Consider the following 14253-nt stretch of genomic DNA (forward strand, 5'->3'; position numbering starts at 1 on the left):
TCCCTGGTTAGGGAGGCATGTGTCAGTGTTCTGGTGGGTGGAGCTTGATTTCTTCTCTTTCCTTTAGAAGACAATGGCTGCTTTTCTGGGAGCCTGATGTCCTCTGCCAGTATTCAGAAGTTGTTTTGTGGACTTTACTCCGCATTCAAATGTTCTTTTGATGAATTTGCGGGGAAGAAAGTGGTCTCGCCGTCTTATCCCTCCGCCATCTTGTTCCTTCCTCCCCAGAACACTGGATTCTTATATTCCACTTGATCGTGGAGTACCTCTTCCCAGCTGCTCCAGCAAGGCGCAGCCGCTGTACCTTACCTCGGACGAGGGGTATCTCCTCAAGGCTGCCCCTCTGCTTTGAATGTGGATCAGCTCCTCTTGGCCCTCCGGTGCTCAAGCAGCCACCGCCTCCTGGACGTGGTACAGCTCCTCTCGGCCACCGCCCTAACCCTGGGCGCGGGGCAGCTCCTCTCAGCCACGATTCTGCACGTGGTCGGTTGCGCCGGGAGCCGGGCGTCTCTCGCGTCTGCGCCACCGGGAGCCGGGCGTCTCTCGCGTCTGCGCCGCCGGGAGCCGGGCGTCTCTCGCGTCTGCGCCGCCGGGAGCCGGGCGTCTCTCGCCTGAGTTCCCCTTCTTGAACACCCCTCCCGCCTTCCTCCTCCCCTTATCCTCCCTCTGGCTCATCCCCGTGCACCAGCCCCAAGCATCCTGTATCATGCGTCGAACCTGGACTGGTGATTCATTTCACATATGATAATATATAGGTTTCAATGCCACTCTCCCAAATCATCCCACCCTCACCCTCTCCCACAGAGTCCCAAAGACTGTCCTATACACCTGTGTCTCTTTTGCTGTCTCGTATACAGGGTTATCATTACCATCTTTCTAAATTCCACATATATGCGTTAGTATACTGTATTAGTGTTTTTCTTTCTGGCTTACTTCACTCTGTATAATAGGTTCCAGTTTCATCCACTTCATTAGAACTGATTCAAATGCATTCTTTTTAATGGCTGAGTAATACTCCATTGTGTACATGTACCATGGCTTTCTTATCCATTCGTCTGCAGATGGAAATCTAGGTTGCTTCCATGTCCTTGCTATTATAAACAGTGCTGCAATGAACATTGGAGTACATGTGTGTCTTTCAATTCTGGTTTCCTCGGTGTGTATGCCCAGGAGTGTGATTGCTGGGTCGTATGGCAGTTCTATTTCCAGTTTTTTGAGGAATCTCCACACTGTTCTCCATAGTGGCTGTACTAGTTTGCATTCCCACCAACAGTGTAAGAGGGTTCCCTTCTCTCCACACCCTCTCCAGCATTTATTGCATGTAGACTTTTGGATAGCAGCCATTCTGACTGGTGTGTAATGGTATCTCATTGTGGTTTTGATTTGCATTTCTCTGATTATGAGGGATGTTGAGCATTTTTTCATGTGTTTGTTAGCCATCTGTATATCTTCTTTGGAGAAATGTCTGTTTAGTTCTTTGGCCCATTTTTTGATTGGGTCGTTTATTTTTCTGGTTTCCCATTTATCACTTTCCTCAGTTTCTCACATTATCTTAAAATTTTTAAGAGATTTTTGGATTTTGCTTTATAAAATTAAATTCTTAGTATACCGTCCTGAGTACACAAGAAAGAGATATACTCTTAAAAAATCAATAAATAGATATTAAATTCAAAATAATTTTCTTCTACGTTTTGTTCTATACACTTTGAATAACATACAGTTGTTTCTTAACTAAAATTTTATAGCACTCCTGAATAACATATGATTAAAGATCAGGAATTTGAGCTTATAAAATACAAATATACATAAAAGTGAAAAGTATATATATACACATATTTCTACAAGGAGAAAATTGAGAAAATGAAAGAAACTAGAGAAAGATATGATAATTTTAACATAGTAGTAGTATTAAGATATTCTTCTGAGCTATTAATAAAATGTGACTTTATAATGAAATAAAATTAATGGAATCATATCTATTTTTTTTAATTTGTTACACTTACTCTAGAAATGTGTTTAGCAACATTTCAAAAATAAAATGACAATAATATTACCTGGAATGCTCTGAGAAGTGCCATGTGGTCACTGAAAGTTCCTGCGGTGAAACGTTTCCTACAAAGCATAGCTGCACGTTTCTGAGAGGCCTGAGTTGGCAGGACAAAAGGGTCTCGATAAGCTAGTGTGCAGGCAATTGTAAGGATGGGATCCAGACACTTCAAAACAACAGCACACAGGACCATTTTACCAAGATGTGGCTCTACTGGCAAGTCAGCCAAATGATATCCAAGTTCAGTGAGATCTTCCCATGCATCCATTGCATCTATTGTCTAAATAGAAGGATATAAAACAGAACTTGACATGATCAAAACTGTTTAATCAAATTCTATCCTTAAAAATCCATAAGCAAGATATAAGAACATAAATTTTCTTTTGCTATTACATCTCGGAGAAGGCAATGGCAAGCCACTCCAGTACTCTTGCCTAGAAAATCCCATGGAGGAAGGAGCCTGGTAGGCTGCAGTCCGTGGGGTCGCTAAGAGTCGGACACGATTGAGCAACTTCACTTTCACTTTTCACTTTCACACATTGGAGAAGGAAATGGCAACTCACTCCAGTGTTCTTGCCTGGAGAATCCCAGGGATGGGGGAGCCTGGTGGGCTTCCATCTATGGGGTCACAGAGAGTCAGACACGACTGAAGTGACTTAGCAGTAGCTATTACATCTCATTAAAAAATTTCTGCTTCAAATATATCATGAAAAAATGAACTATACCTACTGTTTTACTATAATTACCACGAAAGCATTATTCAAAATACATGATTATTAAGATAATTTTTTAAGGTACAAAATTAGTTAAGACGTAGTATTAATTGGTTTAAATTTCAAGTAAAACAGCCAGGTAAAATAAGTCTATAAAGATACCAACCTTAAGCATTTGTACAGCATTTCTTACAATTAAAGCTGGTGGAGGTTCGGGAGCTTTCATAAGGAAATCAGCAATAGCACAATTAACTGGGGCTAACAGCTTGGTATGTAAACACAGTTCCTGTAAATAAAAAGAGCAAATAATTTTGAAATGTTGACATTTATAGCTGATTTTCATTTTTTAAAAAATCATAGAAATTATATATCCTCAACAGAGACTAGCAGAGTCCCTGATTAAAATGAACAGCAAAGGAAACAATGTCATTCCATGAAAGATCTTTCTATGAAAGATGGGATCATACTTTAGTGTGAGAATCTTAATAATCATCTTCTATCAACTCCTATCAAGCTTACTACTGTCCCTGCTGGCAATGTCTTCTCACATAGTCCTTATATATAACAATAATAATCACTGTCCAAAAATCTTTTTTCCCCCTTTATGCTGCATTCTACAACCTCTTATCCATTCGACAAATATTTAAGTGCTTGCTAGATGCTAGGCACTACACATCAAGCTGGAGAAAAAGAAGAGCATAGGCAGAGACTGCCCTCATGGATTTTCATTGTGTGTGAAAAACAGAATAATTATATAATTAACTACTTAATTACAGTTGTGAAAATGAAGGATAACAGGAACTAAAGATGTAAACACGAGGTTCAAGAAACGGCAAGAGGAGGTGGCCATGGGAAGTCAAAGACAATTCTCTAAAGAAATGACACAAATTAAGATGTAAAGATTGTGCATGCTAAGTAGCTTCAGTCGTGCCTGACTCTGCGACCCTATGTACTCTAGCCCTCCAGGGTCCTCTATCCAAGGGATTCTCCAGTCAAAGATATTGGAGTGGTTTTCCATACCCTCCTCCACAGGATCTTCCTGATCTAGGGATCAAACCTGCATCTCTTAAGTCTCCTGCATTAACTCCCATGTAAAGATTAATTAATCAGAAAAGGAATAATGGGGTGGATTCTATGGAAAGGGGATGGCACATGTGAAGGCCCTGAGATACAAAGAAACAAAATGTGCTTGAAAACTTGAAGCTACTAGTTTGAGTAGAGAGAAGAAGAAAGGTATGAATTAAAAATTAAAACCAGAGACACAAGCAGGAGAGATGGTTTAGGCTCTTGTTAAGAATTCTGCATTTTCTCATAAGAAGAACAGAAAATGGCACATAGGAATGGAGAAGTGGGAAGTAATCTAGGTATATGGATGCCAATAGTATGATCCAGTGTCTCTTTAAGATCTGGAAGCCAGCATGTAGCTTGGCACACCATATAATCAAATTAATGTACTTCTGATAGTTTTCCCAACAAACTACACAGTGTTTGATTGTTCCATTAAGTCAGAAAACTGAAAGGAAAATAATTGATATAGACTAGGAAATCTCAGTGAACTCAGTTCCAAAACTAACAAGGTAAGCTCAGCAACTTGTACTGAGATTTTGGTATTATTTTTTGGACCTTAAATGATTTATTTTCTACTTCTCATTGAGAATTTAAAAGGTGAATACGGATGTGGCTGACAGAATCCTAAAATGTTACAGTAAAAAACAGTATATTTACAAACCATACCATAACTGAAATGCACTCAAGCAGCTCTTTAAAATTTTGGAGGTTTCTGAATTAAATTTTCTGATAGAAAAAATATTAGTTTTATATAATCACCCTCCATAATATATATTTTAGAATTTTATTTTATAAATTGATTTGTTTTTAAGTCCAATTGGTCTAAGTTGAAATGCTCCCTCTCCTCCCTCACCCACAAAATAGCATTTTAGAACTTAGTAAATTTCCACCTGTAATGGCATTCTCAAAAGTTCTGGAGTCTGAAATTCCAACATATTCTGGAATCGAAGTCTACTGAACAGTCGGAAACAAATTCCAGGTCTGCATCGCCCTGCCCTTAAAATTAAAACACAAAATTAAGGCTCAAACAAGGAATAAAAACCGTTAACAGGGAAACTATAAAAGCAATGTGATTTAGAAGACAGTAAACCAGTATCAGGACATCTGAGTTTGAATCTGTACTCTGATACTGATCCCCTAACCTTTGAAAAGACACTTCATAGGTGTGAAATTTAATTATTTCATTTACAAGTGAGATTCATGAATGATATCTACCTGACAAGTAATATTTCTAGAAAATTGTAAAAAATTGAATAAATATACATATATATACACACAAATAAAAGTGAATAAAAAATAAAGTATGAATAAATATATAGAAATTTAAATTTAATCAGTTTTATGAAGCTGATACCAAGCACTGTGTTTAGGTCCACTGATTAGAGTTGTGGAAGTTATGCATTTATACACCTCTAAAGGAATGTCATTTACCCCATCATCAGAGACTTGCATAATTTTCTGGAAAGTACCAGAAATAAACCTTGAAGAAAAGCAGTGACTTTTAATTTCATTTAATGTCCTTGTATCAGCTAATAGCAAGGCTAATACCAAGCGACAGAGATACAGAAATATCTCTATTCCCACAAAGCTCACAATCCAGAGAGACAAACATAACTATAACACAGCATGATACAAGTTAGAAAATCTGACATTGTTGGACCATTCCTTCCTTCACCATTTCCCTGACTACATACACATTAGTTTTCCCACCTATCTAGCCTCCTCTAAGAAACTCCTATGCTTCCACAGTCCTTAAATGCTGATGCTCCTCTGAGGTCAGACCTCAGATCTCTGCTCTCCTTACTCTACTCTCTCTCCCAAGTAATATTAATAATCCTCCTAACTTCAAACTTCATCCATCTAGGTCTCATTATCCTAATCTGGACCCGTATCCTAATCTGGAGCCTCTTAGCTCCCCCTGGATTTTCCACAGTCAACTCAAACTCAACACAACCAAAAATTAACTGTCCTCATATCACCACTTTTCACATTTCACCTGACAATAGCACCACAACCCACAAAATTTTCTTAGAAACCTTCATTCCACTCTATTCCCTACCCTTCACCTCCTGAACATACAATCACCAATATTACTCTCCTGAGTACCTCCTGAATTATTTACAGGCATACCTCAGAGGTATTTCAGGTTCAGTTCCAGACTATGGCAATAAAGCACATATAATAAACATAATAACAAACAACAATAAACAACATCACACACACACAATAAAGCAAGTCACAAGAATGTTTTGGTTTCCAAGTACACCGAAGAGTTGTTTTACACTTTACTGTAGTACATTAAGCATGCAATAGCATTACATCTAAATAAACAATGTTTATATCTTAATTTTAAAAATACTTTAAAAAAATGCTAGCCACCATTTGGGCCTTCAAAGTCATAATCTATTTGCTGGTGGAGGGTCATGCCTCAATGTTGACAGCTGCTGATCAGCTGAAGGATGGAAGTTATGGCAATTTGTTAAAATAAGACAACAATGAAGTTTGCCTCATTTATGGACTCTTCCTTTCATAAACGATTTCTCTGAAGCATGCCATGCTATTTGATAGCATTTTACCCACAAAACTTCTTTCAAAATTGGAGTCAATTTTCTCAAACTCTGCTGCTGCTTTATCAACTAAGTTTAGATAATATAATCTTTTGTTTTGTCCTCCTTCTCAGTCAACAACCACTGTTTTATAATATTGTTCTCTGCCTTGACAATGTATGTCTAAATACATATGTAGACATATACAGATACGTTTTGTCACAAGAAAATACCTTACTTTTTCAATTAATACAAGCTTCTGAAAACTTATCCACATAAGACACATATATCTACATATTTCCTTTTAACAGTTACTTAGTAAGTATGTGGCAATAATATAATTTGCTTAACCACTTCACTATTTATGGACATTACAGTGTTCCCAGATTTTTCACTACTAATAATATACTGCTAAAAGCATTCTTAAACATATATCTTTGCACACATGTGCAAGTACACTCAGGATAAATTATGAGAAATGGAATCCCCTGCAAAAAGGGAGATCTGGATAAACAATTTCAAATCATCCTGTGAAGAAGTCACACCAACTTACACTTCCAATAACAAACTATGAAAGCCTACTGATCTATGCTTTTTCCAACTTAAAAATTTTCATTGATATCAATCTGATAAGCAAAAACTAGTACCTCATTAGTTTGCCTTTCTTCACATATATGTGACATACACGTGGTATACATGAGGTTAATGTAGTGATCTTTATTTAACTGATTTGTTCCGAGCTTTTCTGTATAGTACAGAAATTAGTCTTATCTTACATTGCTTTATTTTCATTTTTTAAACTTTTTACATGTTCTGAGTATAGGTTATACAAGGCAAAAATTTTTACTTTTAAAATAACCTAAAATTTGACTTTAAAATAAGTATTAAAATTGTCTGCTTTGAAAAAATAATATAAAAATTAAGACAAACATGAAGATTTTAACATTTTATAGAAAGTAGAATATACATTAAATATGTTCCCATTTGAATGGGAATTGAATGAATGTTCATTAAATATACATTACCTGCCTTTTCGCTGTATGGCGCTAGCTTTGGAAATCCATACCATTTTTAACATTGTAACAAAATTCAGTGCATCAAAGGATTTCTGTAATAAACGAGAATGAGATGGCTGGATGGCATCACCGACTCTGTGGACATGAGTCTGAGTGAACTCCGGGAGTTGGTGATGGACAGGGAGGCCTGGCGTGCTGTGGTTCATGGGGTCGCGAAGAGTCGGACACGACTGAGCGACTGAACTGAACTGAATATTTAAATCACTTTCATGTTAATACATTAAAGGTATTTAAGAAGAAATAGAAAACATCATGAATATATTTTAACATGCCAAGTTTAATTCAGAGTCCCTTTTGACTAATTAGCACAGGGTACTGATTTTTTAAAAAATCCAGATTTCTGGTTATAATCATTCTAAGGGAAAAAAAGGAAAACTAAACTCTGAAGAGCTGTAAAACTTCCTCATGCTGTGCCTTTGCTAAGCCATTTGTTTTACTCTACTACACTTGAATAATGGCAGTCAGTTCTCATAAAGCATCAAGATTGGAGAGAACTGATCTCTTAAGGTCATTTTCTATCAGATTTACATCATTGTGGGGAATAGAAGTCATCAGGGAAAGACATTTTCTGAAATACTTTTCAGGAAGCTGATCGGAGAGAACAGTAATAATCACTAAAGTAATCCTATTCCCAAATGAAGAATTTTCAACCCCATCCATTTTATCTCCTGCTCAACTACTAATGTATTAGCCTATCCAGAATGTTACAAAAGAGAAAGTAAAAAAGAACCACTACTGACCCCATATTTCATTACTAAAGTGAAAATTTACTATAGAGAAATATTTTAAAAGAATTAATTGTTAACTTTTAAATATTCAAATTCTTTTAAATATTTAAATATTTTAAAAGAATTCATTGTTAACTACTGACTTTATACCCTCCTTTTCATAAATTAACTACATAGATAAATATAAATGGGTTCTCTTAATAGTTTATTATGACATTTTTAGAAAAGATGCTACTTATTTTGCTTTTAATACTACATTTATCAATTTTGTGTATAAAATAACTTTTGACATTACCGTCAGTTTTCTTAATAACACACAAAGATAACTTATTTTCACATTAAAAATGATCATTTATATCCACTAGAGCAGACATGATTTGTTTTCCCAACATGGATAGCATTTATTTCTTTGAAAAACCAAAAATTTTCTATTCTTTCATGAAAGGACTGACCAAAATTAGGAATACTGAGAATTGGTGGGCACTGCAATACTACACGGAGAAGGCAATGGCACCCTACTTCAGTACTCGCGCCTGGAAAATCCCATGAACAGAGGAGACTGGCGGGTTGCAGTCCATGGGGTCAGACACAACTGAGCGACTTCACTTTCACTTTTCACTTTCATGCAATGGAGAAGGAAATGGCAACCCACTCCAGTGTTCTTGCCTGGAAAATCCCAGGGGCGGGGGAGCCTGGTGAGCTGCCGTCTATGGGGTCGCACAGAGTCGGACATGACTGAAGCGACTTAGCAGCAGCAGCAGCAATACTACAAGGAAATAAACACTGACTTTTATTTATGTCAGGTGTTACCAGAAATTTTTTAGCCTGTGCAGAGGGGCTCTGTTGCAACTACTCAAATCTGCCATTGCAGTGTGAAAGCAGTCAGACAATGGGTAAAAGTGGACAAGAGCATGGCATTATTCCAATAAAATTTATTTTTACGAAAGCAGTTGATGGGCCCAATTCTTCTGGTAGCCATCATTTGCTTAAGCCTGGTTTTACGTTAGTTTGTTTTACGTTAGTTTTCTTGAACTAAAGAAGGCTTTTTTGAACTAAACATTTTTGGAATACCCATTAATACTACAAGCAGAGCATTGGAAATGTAACAATGAACAAGAAGGACACAATCCATGCCCATAAGTAGAAAGAAAACATACGAAGTATGTAATCAAATTTCCACATTGACAAAACTTTCAGTTACTAGCCAAATGCTTCATTTTCTTTCTAATATTCAGTGTGTGAGTGTGTTAGTCACTCAGTCGTGTCTAACTCTTTGCAACCCCATGGACTCCTCTGTCCATAGGATTCTCAAGGCAAGAATACAGGAGTGGGTTGTCATTTCCTTCTCCAGGGGATCTTCCCAACCCAGGGATCAAACCTGGTTCTCCTGCATTGCAGGCGGATTCTTTACCAGCGGAGCCACAGGGAAGCTGCAGAAGCTAAACTGTTAGAATAACAAGACAAACCCTACAAACTGAATTGTTTAAGGCAGAATATTCACTTCAGTGAAACCAACACTTACTATGTCAAATTCATCCTAGAACCAGAAGTTTCCCCATTAAGATGAATTCTGCTCATAAAAATATTTATTGATATGGAACTTAACCTTCTTCATTTAAGTAAAAATGCAACTTATTCATACATACCTCTTTCACCTTACCAGAATCAATAACAAAGACAACATCATTGACTGTGATGCTGGTTTCGGCAATATTGGTAGAAAGGATCTGCAATAGAATATTATATCATAGTTAATATGAATACAAAACCAATAACTAAGAAAACGGAAAAATGAAGATTTTATGAAGCTTACTATTTTTCGAACACCTGCAGGTGGGTTTTTTAATACCTTCTTTTGATCAGATGTTTGCATATTTGAATGAAGCATAAAGACTTGATATCTGTTGACAATTAAGAGAAAATATACTGTGGTACCTAACTGTTATTAAAAGTAACAAATGCAAAGTGTTAGCTTTTACCTATGTGCATTATCAGCAAAACGCTTGTCATCAAACAGGATGCGATCCCTCAGACCAACAATTTCATCATATCCAGGTAGAAAAATCAATATTGCACCTTGAAGAAGAATGATTTTTTTAACATTCAAAATCTTTGTAAAACAAAAATCAATCAAAACAAATAGATAAAATGAACTGGATATGTGTTTTCAAGTACTGATAAGCTCTAATACTTATGACATTTAAAGAGATTGTGCAATATTATAAATGGAATTATATAAAAATTTATATACACAAAATATTAATTTCTAAATCAAAGAATATATTTTTGTTCCAGTTCTTTTAGACAATATTCATTTACCAGCTTCACAACTATGGCAGATATTGTATAGAAGATGCATAATCAAATCCAAGTCTACTTTTTCATCATCAAAACTATGGTGATAAGCTTTCAGAAGCTCTCTGTCTTCTGCACTGAGATCACTCCCATTTGTTTGAACCAAAGAGCTTTCATCCAGATTTCCAAATTCCAAAGAAGCACTAGGGAAAAAAAAAAATAGATCAAGTCAAATTCCATTAAAAAAAGCAACCCTTGCCAATTATTCCCACTATGTCCACCTTCACATTTTCAATATACTCTAAAAGGTCAGGCGACAATTAATGCTCCAGTTATAATATAATTCATATTTTGGTTTCAAGTGTATTATTCAAAACTTGGCAACAGGTGCTTTTTAAAAAGCTCAACCTGAAGACATTTCTTCAAAGAAAATATACAAACAGCCAACTAGCACATGACATCATTAGTCATCAGAAAAATGAAATTCAAAACCACAATGAGATACCACTTCATACCCACTAGAATGACTATCATCAAACGACAAATAATAATAAATGTGACAGAGGATGTGAAGAAATTGGAACCGGAGTGGAAATGTAAAATGATATAACCATTTTGGACAACAATGCGGACGTTTCTCAAAATTATAAACACAGTGTTACCATGTGCCAGCAGTTAGACTCCTAGGAATATAGATAAGAAGAAATTAAAATATCTGTCCACATAAAAATCTGTACACAAATATTTATACCAGTAGTTATTCATAACATCCCCAAAGTGGAAACAATTGAACTGTTCATCATTTAATGAATGAATAAACAAACTGTAGTCTACCCAGAAAATAGAATATTACTCAGTCATTAAAAGGATGTTACAACATGGATGACCTTTGAAAACATTATGCTAAGTGAAAGAAGCCAATTATAGAAGACCACAGATTATATGATTCCATTTATATGAATTGTCCAGAATATTAATCTATAGAAAATGGAAGTAGATTAGTGGTTGCCAAGGGCTGGGAAAGTTTAGGGAAATAAGAAGAGACTTCTAATGAGCATAGGTTTCTTTTGGGGTTGATGCAAATGTTATCAAAACTGACTGGTGATGATTGCATAACTCTTTGAACATACTAAAAGCTACTGGAATACACACTAAAGTAGGTGAATTATATGAAATGTGAATTGAATATAAATAAAACTTAAAAAACAAACTTTTGGTCATCATTTATATTTTAATAGGTTGTTTCTAACTACTCATTATTATAAACAATATTCTGAAAAATAGTTCTCATTAAAAATAAAAGAACTGCACAAGTACCAGCTTAACATGACTGTTAATTTGGTTCTCCTACACTAAAAGTTGGCTTCCCTGATAGCTCAGTTGGTAAAGAATCTGCCTGTAATGCAGGAAACCCTGGTTCGATTCCTGGGTCAGGAAGATCTGCTAGAGAAGGGATAGGCTACCCACTAAAGTATTCTGGCCTGGAGAATGCCATGGACTGTATAGTCCATGGGGTTGCAAAGAGTCAGACACGACTGAGCGACATTCACTTCACTTCAAACTAAAAAAAAGTAGGTTGATTGTGCTATTTCCCAAAAGCCAGCATCAGCAGAAATTACTGGAATAACCCACTTGTTTCTTCATGCTGTATGTAAAAATATAGACTTGCCATCACTAGAAATTATCAATAAGATTTCTACAAAGTTCAGTTCAGCTCAATGTCTCTTAAAGAGCTTAGGAGAAAAATAAGACTGCTTTCAATAGAAAAAATATGAATCTTTTTCAGATTTAAAACTGCAGTATTTAAAATTTTAAAGTCCAACTTAAACCATTTCAAATTTATTGTTTTACTTTTGTGTTGTTTAAAGTTATAAACTTTATCAATCCAGCAAACATAATGAATTTAAATATTTTAAATTTATAATTGATAATATCAAGATCTATGGAACAAAAAGAAAGCTGACTTAGCAGGGATAACTAAAATATTATCCAGATAATTGCTTTACGTGGTAATCTGTAGTATCCAGTAAGCTGTACTGTAAGAATGGAACTTTCAAAGTGTTAGCACTAAAAGGACTGCAAGTTCTGGGTGCAATTAATGAAATGACAACAAAACCCACCACACCAGAACTAGCATTTGGATCTGCCAAGAATTTTGAGACACTACATTATCATTTAATGAAATTAAAATGACAAAACTAATTTCATACATCAAATGTTTACTTCATCTAATAAATAAATATTCAAGACTAAATCTATAGATGTTCAGTTCAGTTCAGTTCAGTCACTCAGTCACGTCCGATTCTTTGCGACTCCATGAACTGCAGCACGCCAGGCCTCCCTATCCATCACCAACTCGCAGAGTCCACCCAAACCCATGTCCATTGAGTTGGTGATGCCATCCAACCATCTCATCCTCTGTAAACCCCTTCTCATCCTGCCCTCAATCTTTCCCAGCACCAGAGTCTTCTCAAATGAGTCAGCTCTTCACATCAGGTGGCCAAAGTATTGGAGTTTCAGCTTCAGCATCAGTCCTTCCAAAAAACACCCAGGACTGATCTCCTTTAGGATGGACTGGTTGGATCTCCTTGCAGTCCAAGGGACTCTCAAGAGTCTTCACCAACACCACAGTTCAAAAGAATCAATTCCTTGGCACTCAGCTTTCTTTATAGTCCAACTCTCACATCCATACATGACCACTGGAAAAACCATAGCCTTGATTAGACGAATCTTTGTTGGCAAAGTAATGTATGCCTCTGCTTTTTAATATGCTGTCTAGGTTGGTCATAACTTTCCTTCCAAGGAGTAAGCGTCTTTTAATTTCATGGCTGCAATCACCATCTGCAGTGATTTTGGCCCCCCCCAAAAAAAATTCGGCCACTGTTTCCAGTTTTCCCATCTATCTCCCATGAAGTGATGGGACCGGATGCCATGATCTTAGTTTTCTGAATGTTGACCTGAAAGCCAACTTTTTCACTCTCCTCTTTCAGTTTCATCAAGAGGCTCTTTAGTTCTTCACTTTCTGCCATAAGGGTGGTGTCATCTGCATATCTGAGGTTATTGATATTTCTTGCAGCAATCTTGATTCCAGCTTGTGCTTCCTCCAGCCCAGTGTTTCTCATGGTGTACTCTGCATACAAGTTAAATAAGCAGGGTGACAATATAAAGCCTTGACGTACTCCTTTTCCTACTTGGAAGAAGTCTGTTGTTCCATTTACAGTTCTAACTGTTGCTTCCTGACCTGCATACAGGTTACACAAGAGGCAGGTCAGGTGGTCTGGTATTCCCAACAAATATTCAAGACTAAATTTATAGATGTAATATAATGCAAAAACCCAAGTCAAATAAATATTTTGTTTTCCTGAATAATAGACATTTTAATATATTTTAACTTCATGTTCTGGCATTCTCATCTCCTTCAAGAATTTTCCACAGGTTGTGGTGATCCACACAATCAAAGGCTTTGGCACAGTCAATAAAGCAGAAATATATGTTTTTCTGGAACTCTCTTGCTTTTCTGATGATCCAATGGATGTTGGCTATTTGATCTCTGGTTCCTCTGCCTCTTCTAAAACAAGCTTGAACATCTGGAAGTTCCCAGTTCACATACTGTTGAAGCCTGGCTTGGAGAATTTTGAGCATAACTTTCCTAGCGAAGGAGATAAGCGCAATTGTGTGGTAGTTTGAGCATTCTTTGGCATTGCCTTTCTTAGGGATTGGAATGAAAACTGACCTTTTCAACCTGTGACAGCTGCTGAGTTTTCCAAATGTGCTGGTATA

The 14253-nt window shown here is 36.5% G+C and overlaps 1 protein-coding gene across 2 annotated transcripts in view; it reads right to left on the reverse strand.

Annotated features, from left to right (window-relative positions):
• The window catches only part of YTHDC2 (YTH N6-methyladenosine RNA binding protein C2), a 73711-nt gene that overhangs the window by 27768 nt on the left and 31690 nt on the right, over positions 1 to 14253 (reverse strand). For both annotated transcript variants that reach the window (XM_088840139.1, XM_055435697.2), the window contains exons 13-20: positions 10498 to 10676; positions 10158 to 10254; positions 9992 to 10079; positions 9825 to 9905; positions 7400 to 7482; positions 4719 to 4824; positions 2927 to 3046; positions 2055 to 2327 (exon numbers count right to left, since the gene is read on the reverse strand). In XM_088840139.1, the coding sequence (XP_088696265.1) occupies positions 2055 to 2327; positions 2927 to 3046; positions 4719 to 4824; positions 7400 to 7482; positions 9825 to 9905; positions 9992 to 10079; positions 10158 to 10254; positions 10498 to 10676 (1027 nt within the window). The remainder of the gene's footprint in view (positions 1 to 2054; positions 2328 to 2926; positions 3047 to 4718; positions 4825 to 7399; positions 7483 to 9824; positions 9906 to 9991; positions 10080 to 10157; positions 10255 to 10497; positions 10677 to 14253) is intronic.

Source organism: Moschus berezovskii, chromosome 9 (assembly GCF_049115385.1).
Source record: "Moschus berezovskii isolate FMDL1 chromosome 9, NW_MosBer_1.0, whole genome shotgun sequence".
NCBI classification, from domain to species: domain Eukaryota; kingdom Metazoa; phylum Chordata; class Mammalia; order Artiodactyla; family Moschidae; genus Moschus; species Moschus berezovskii.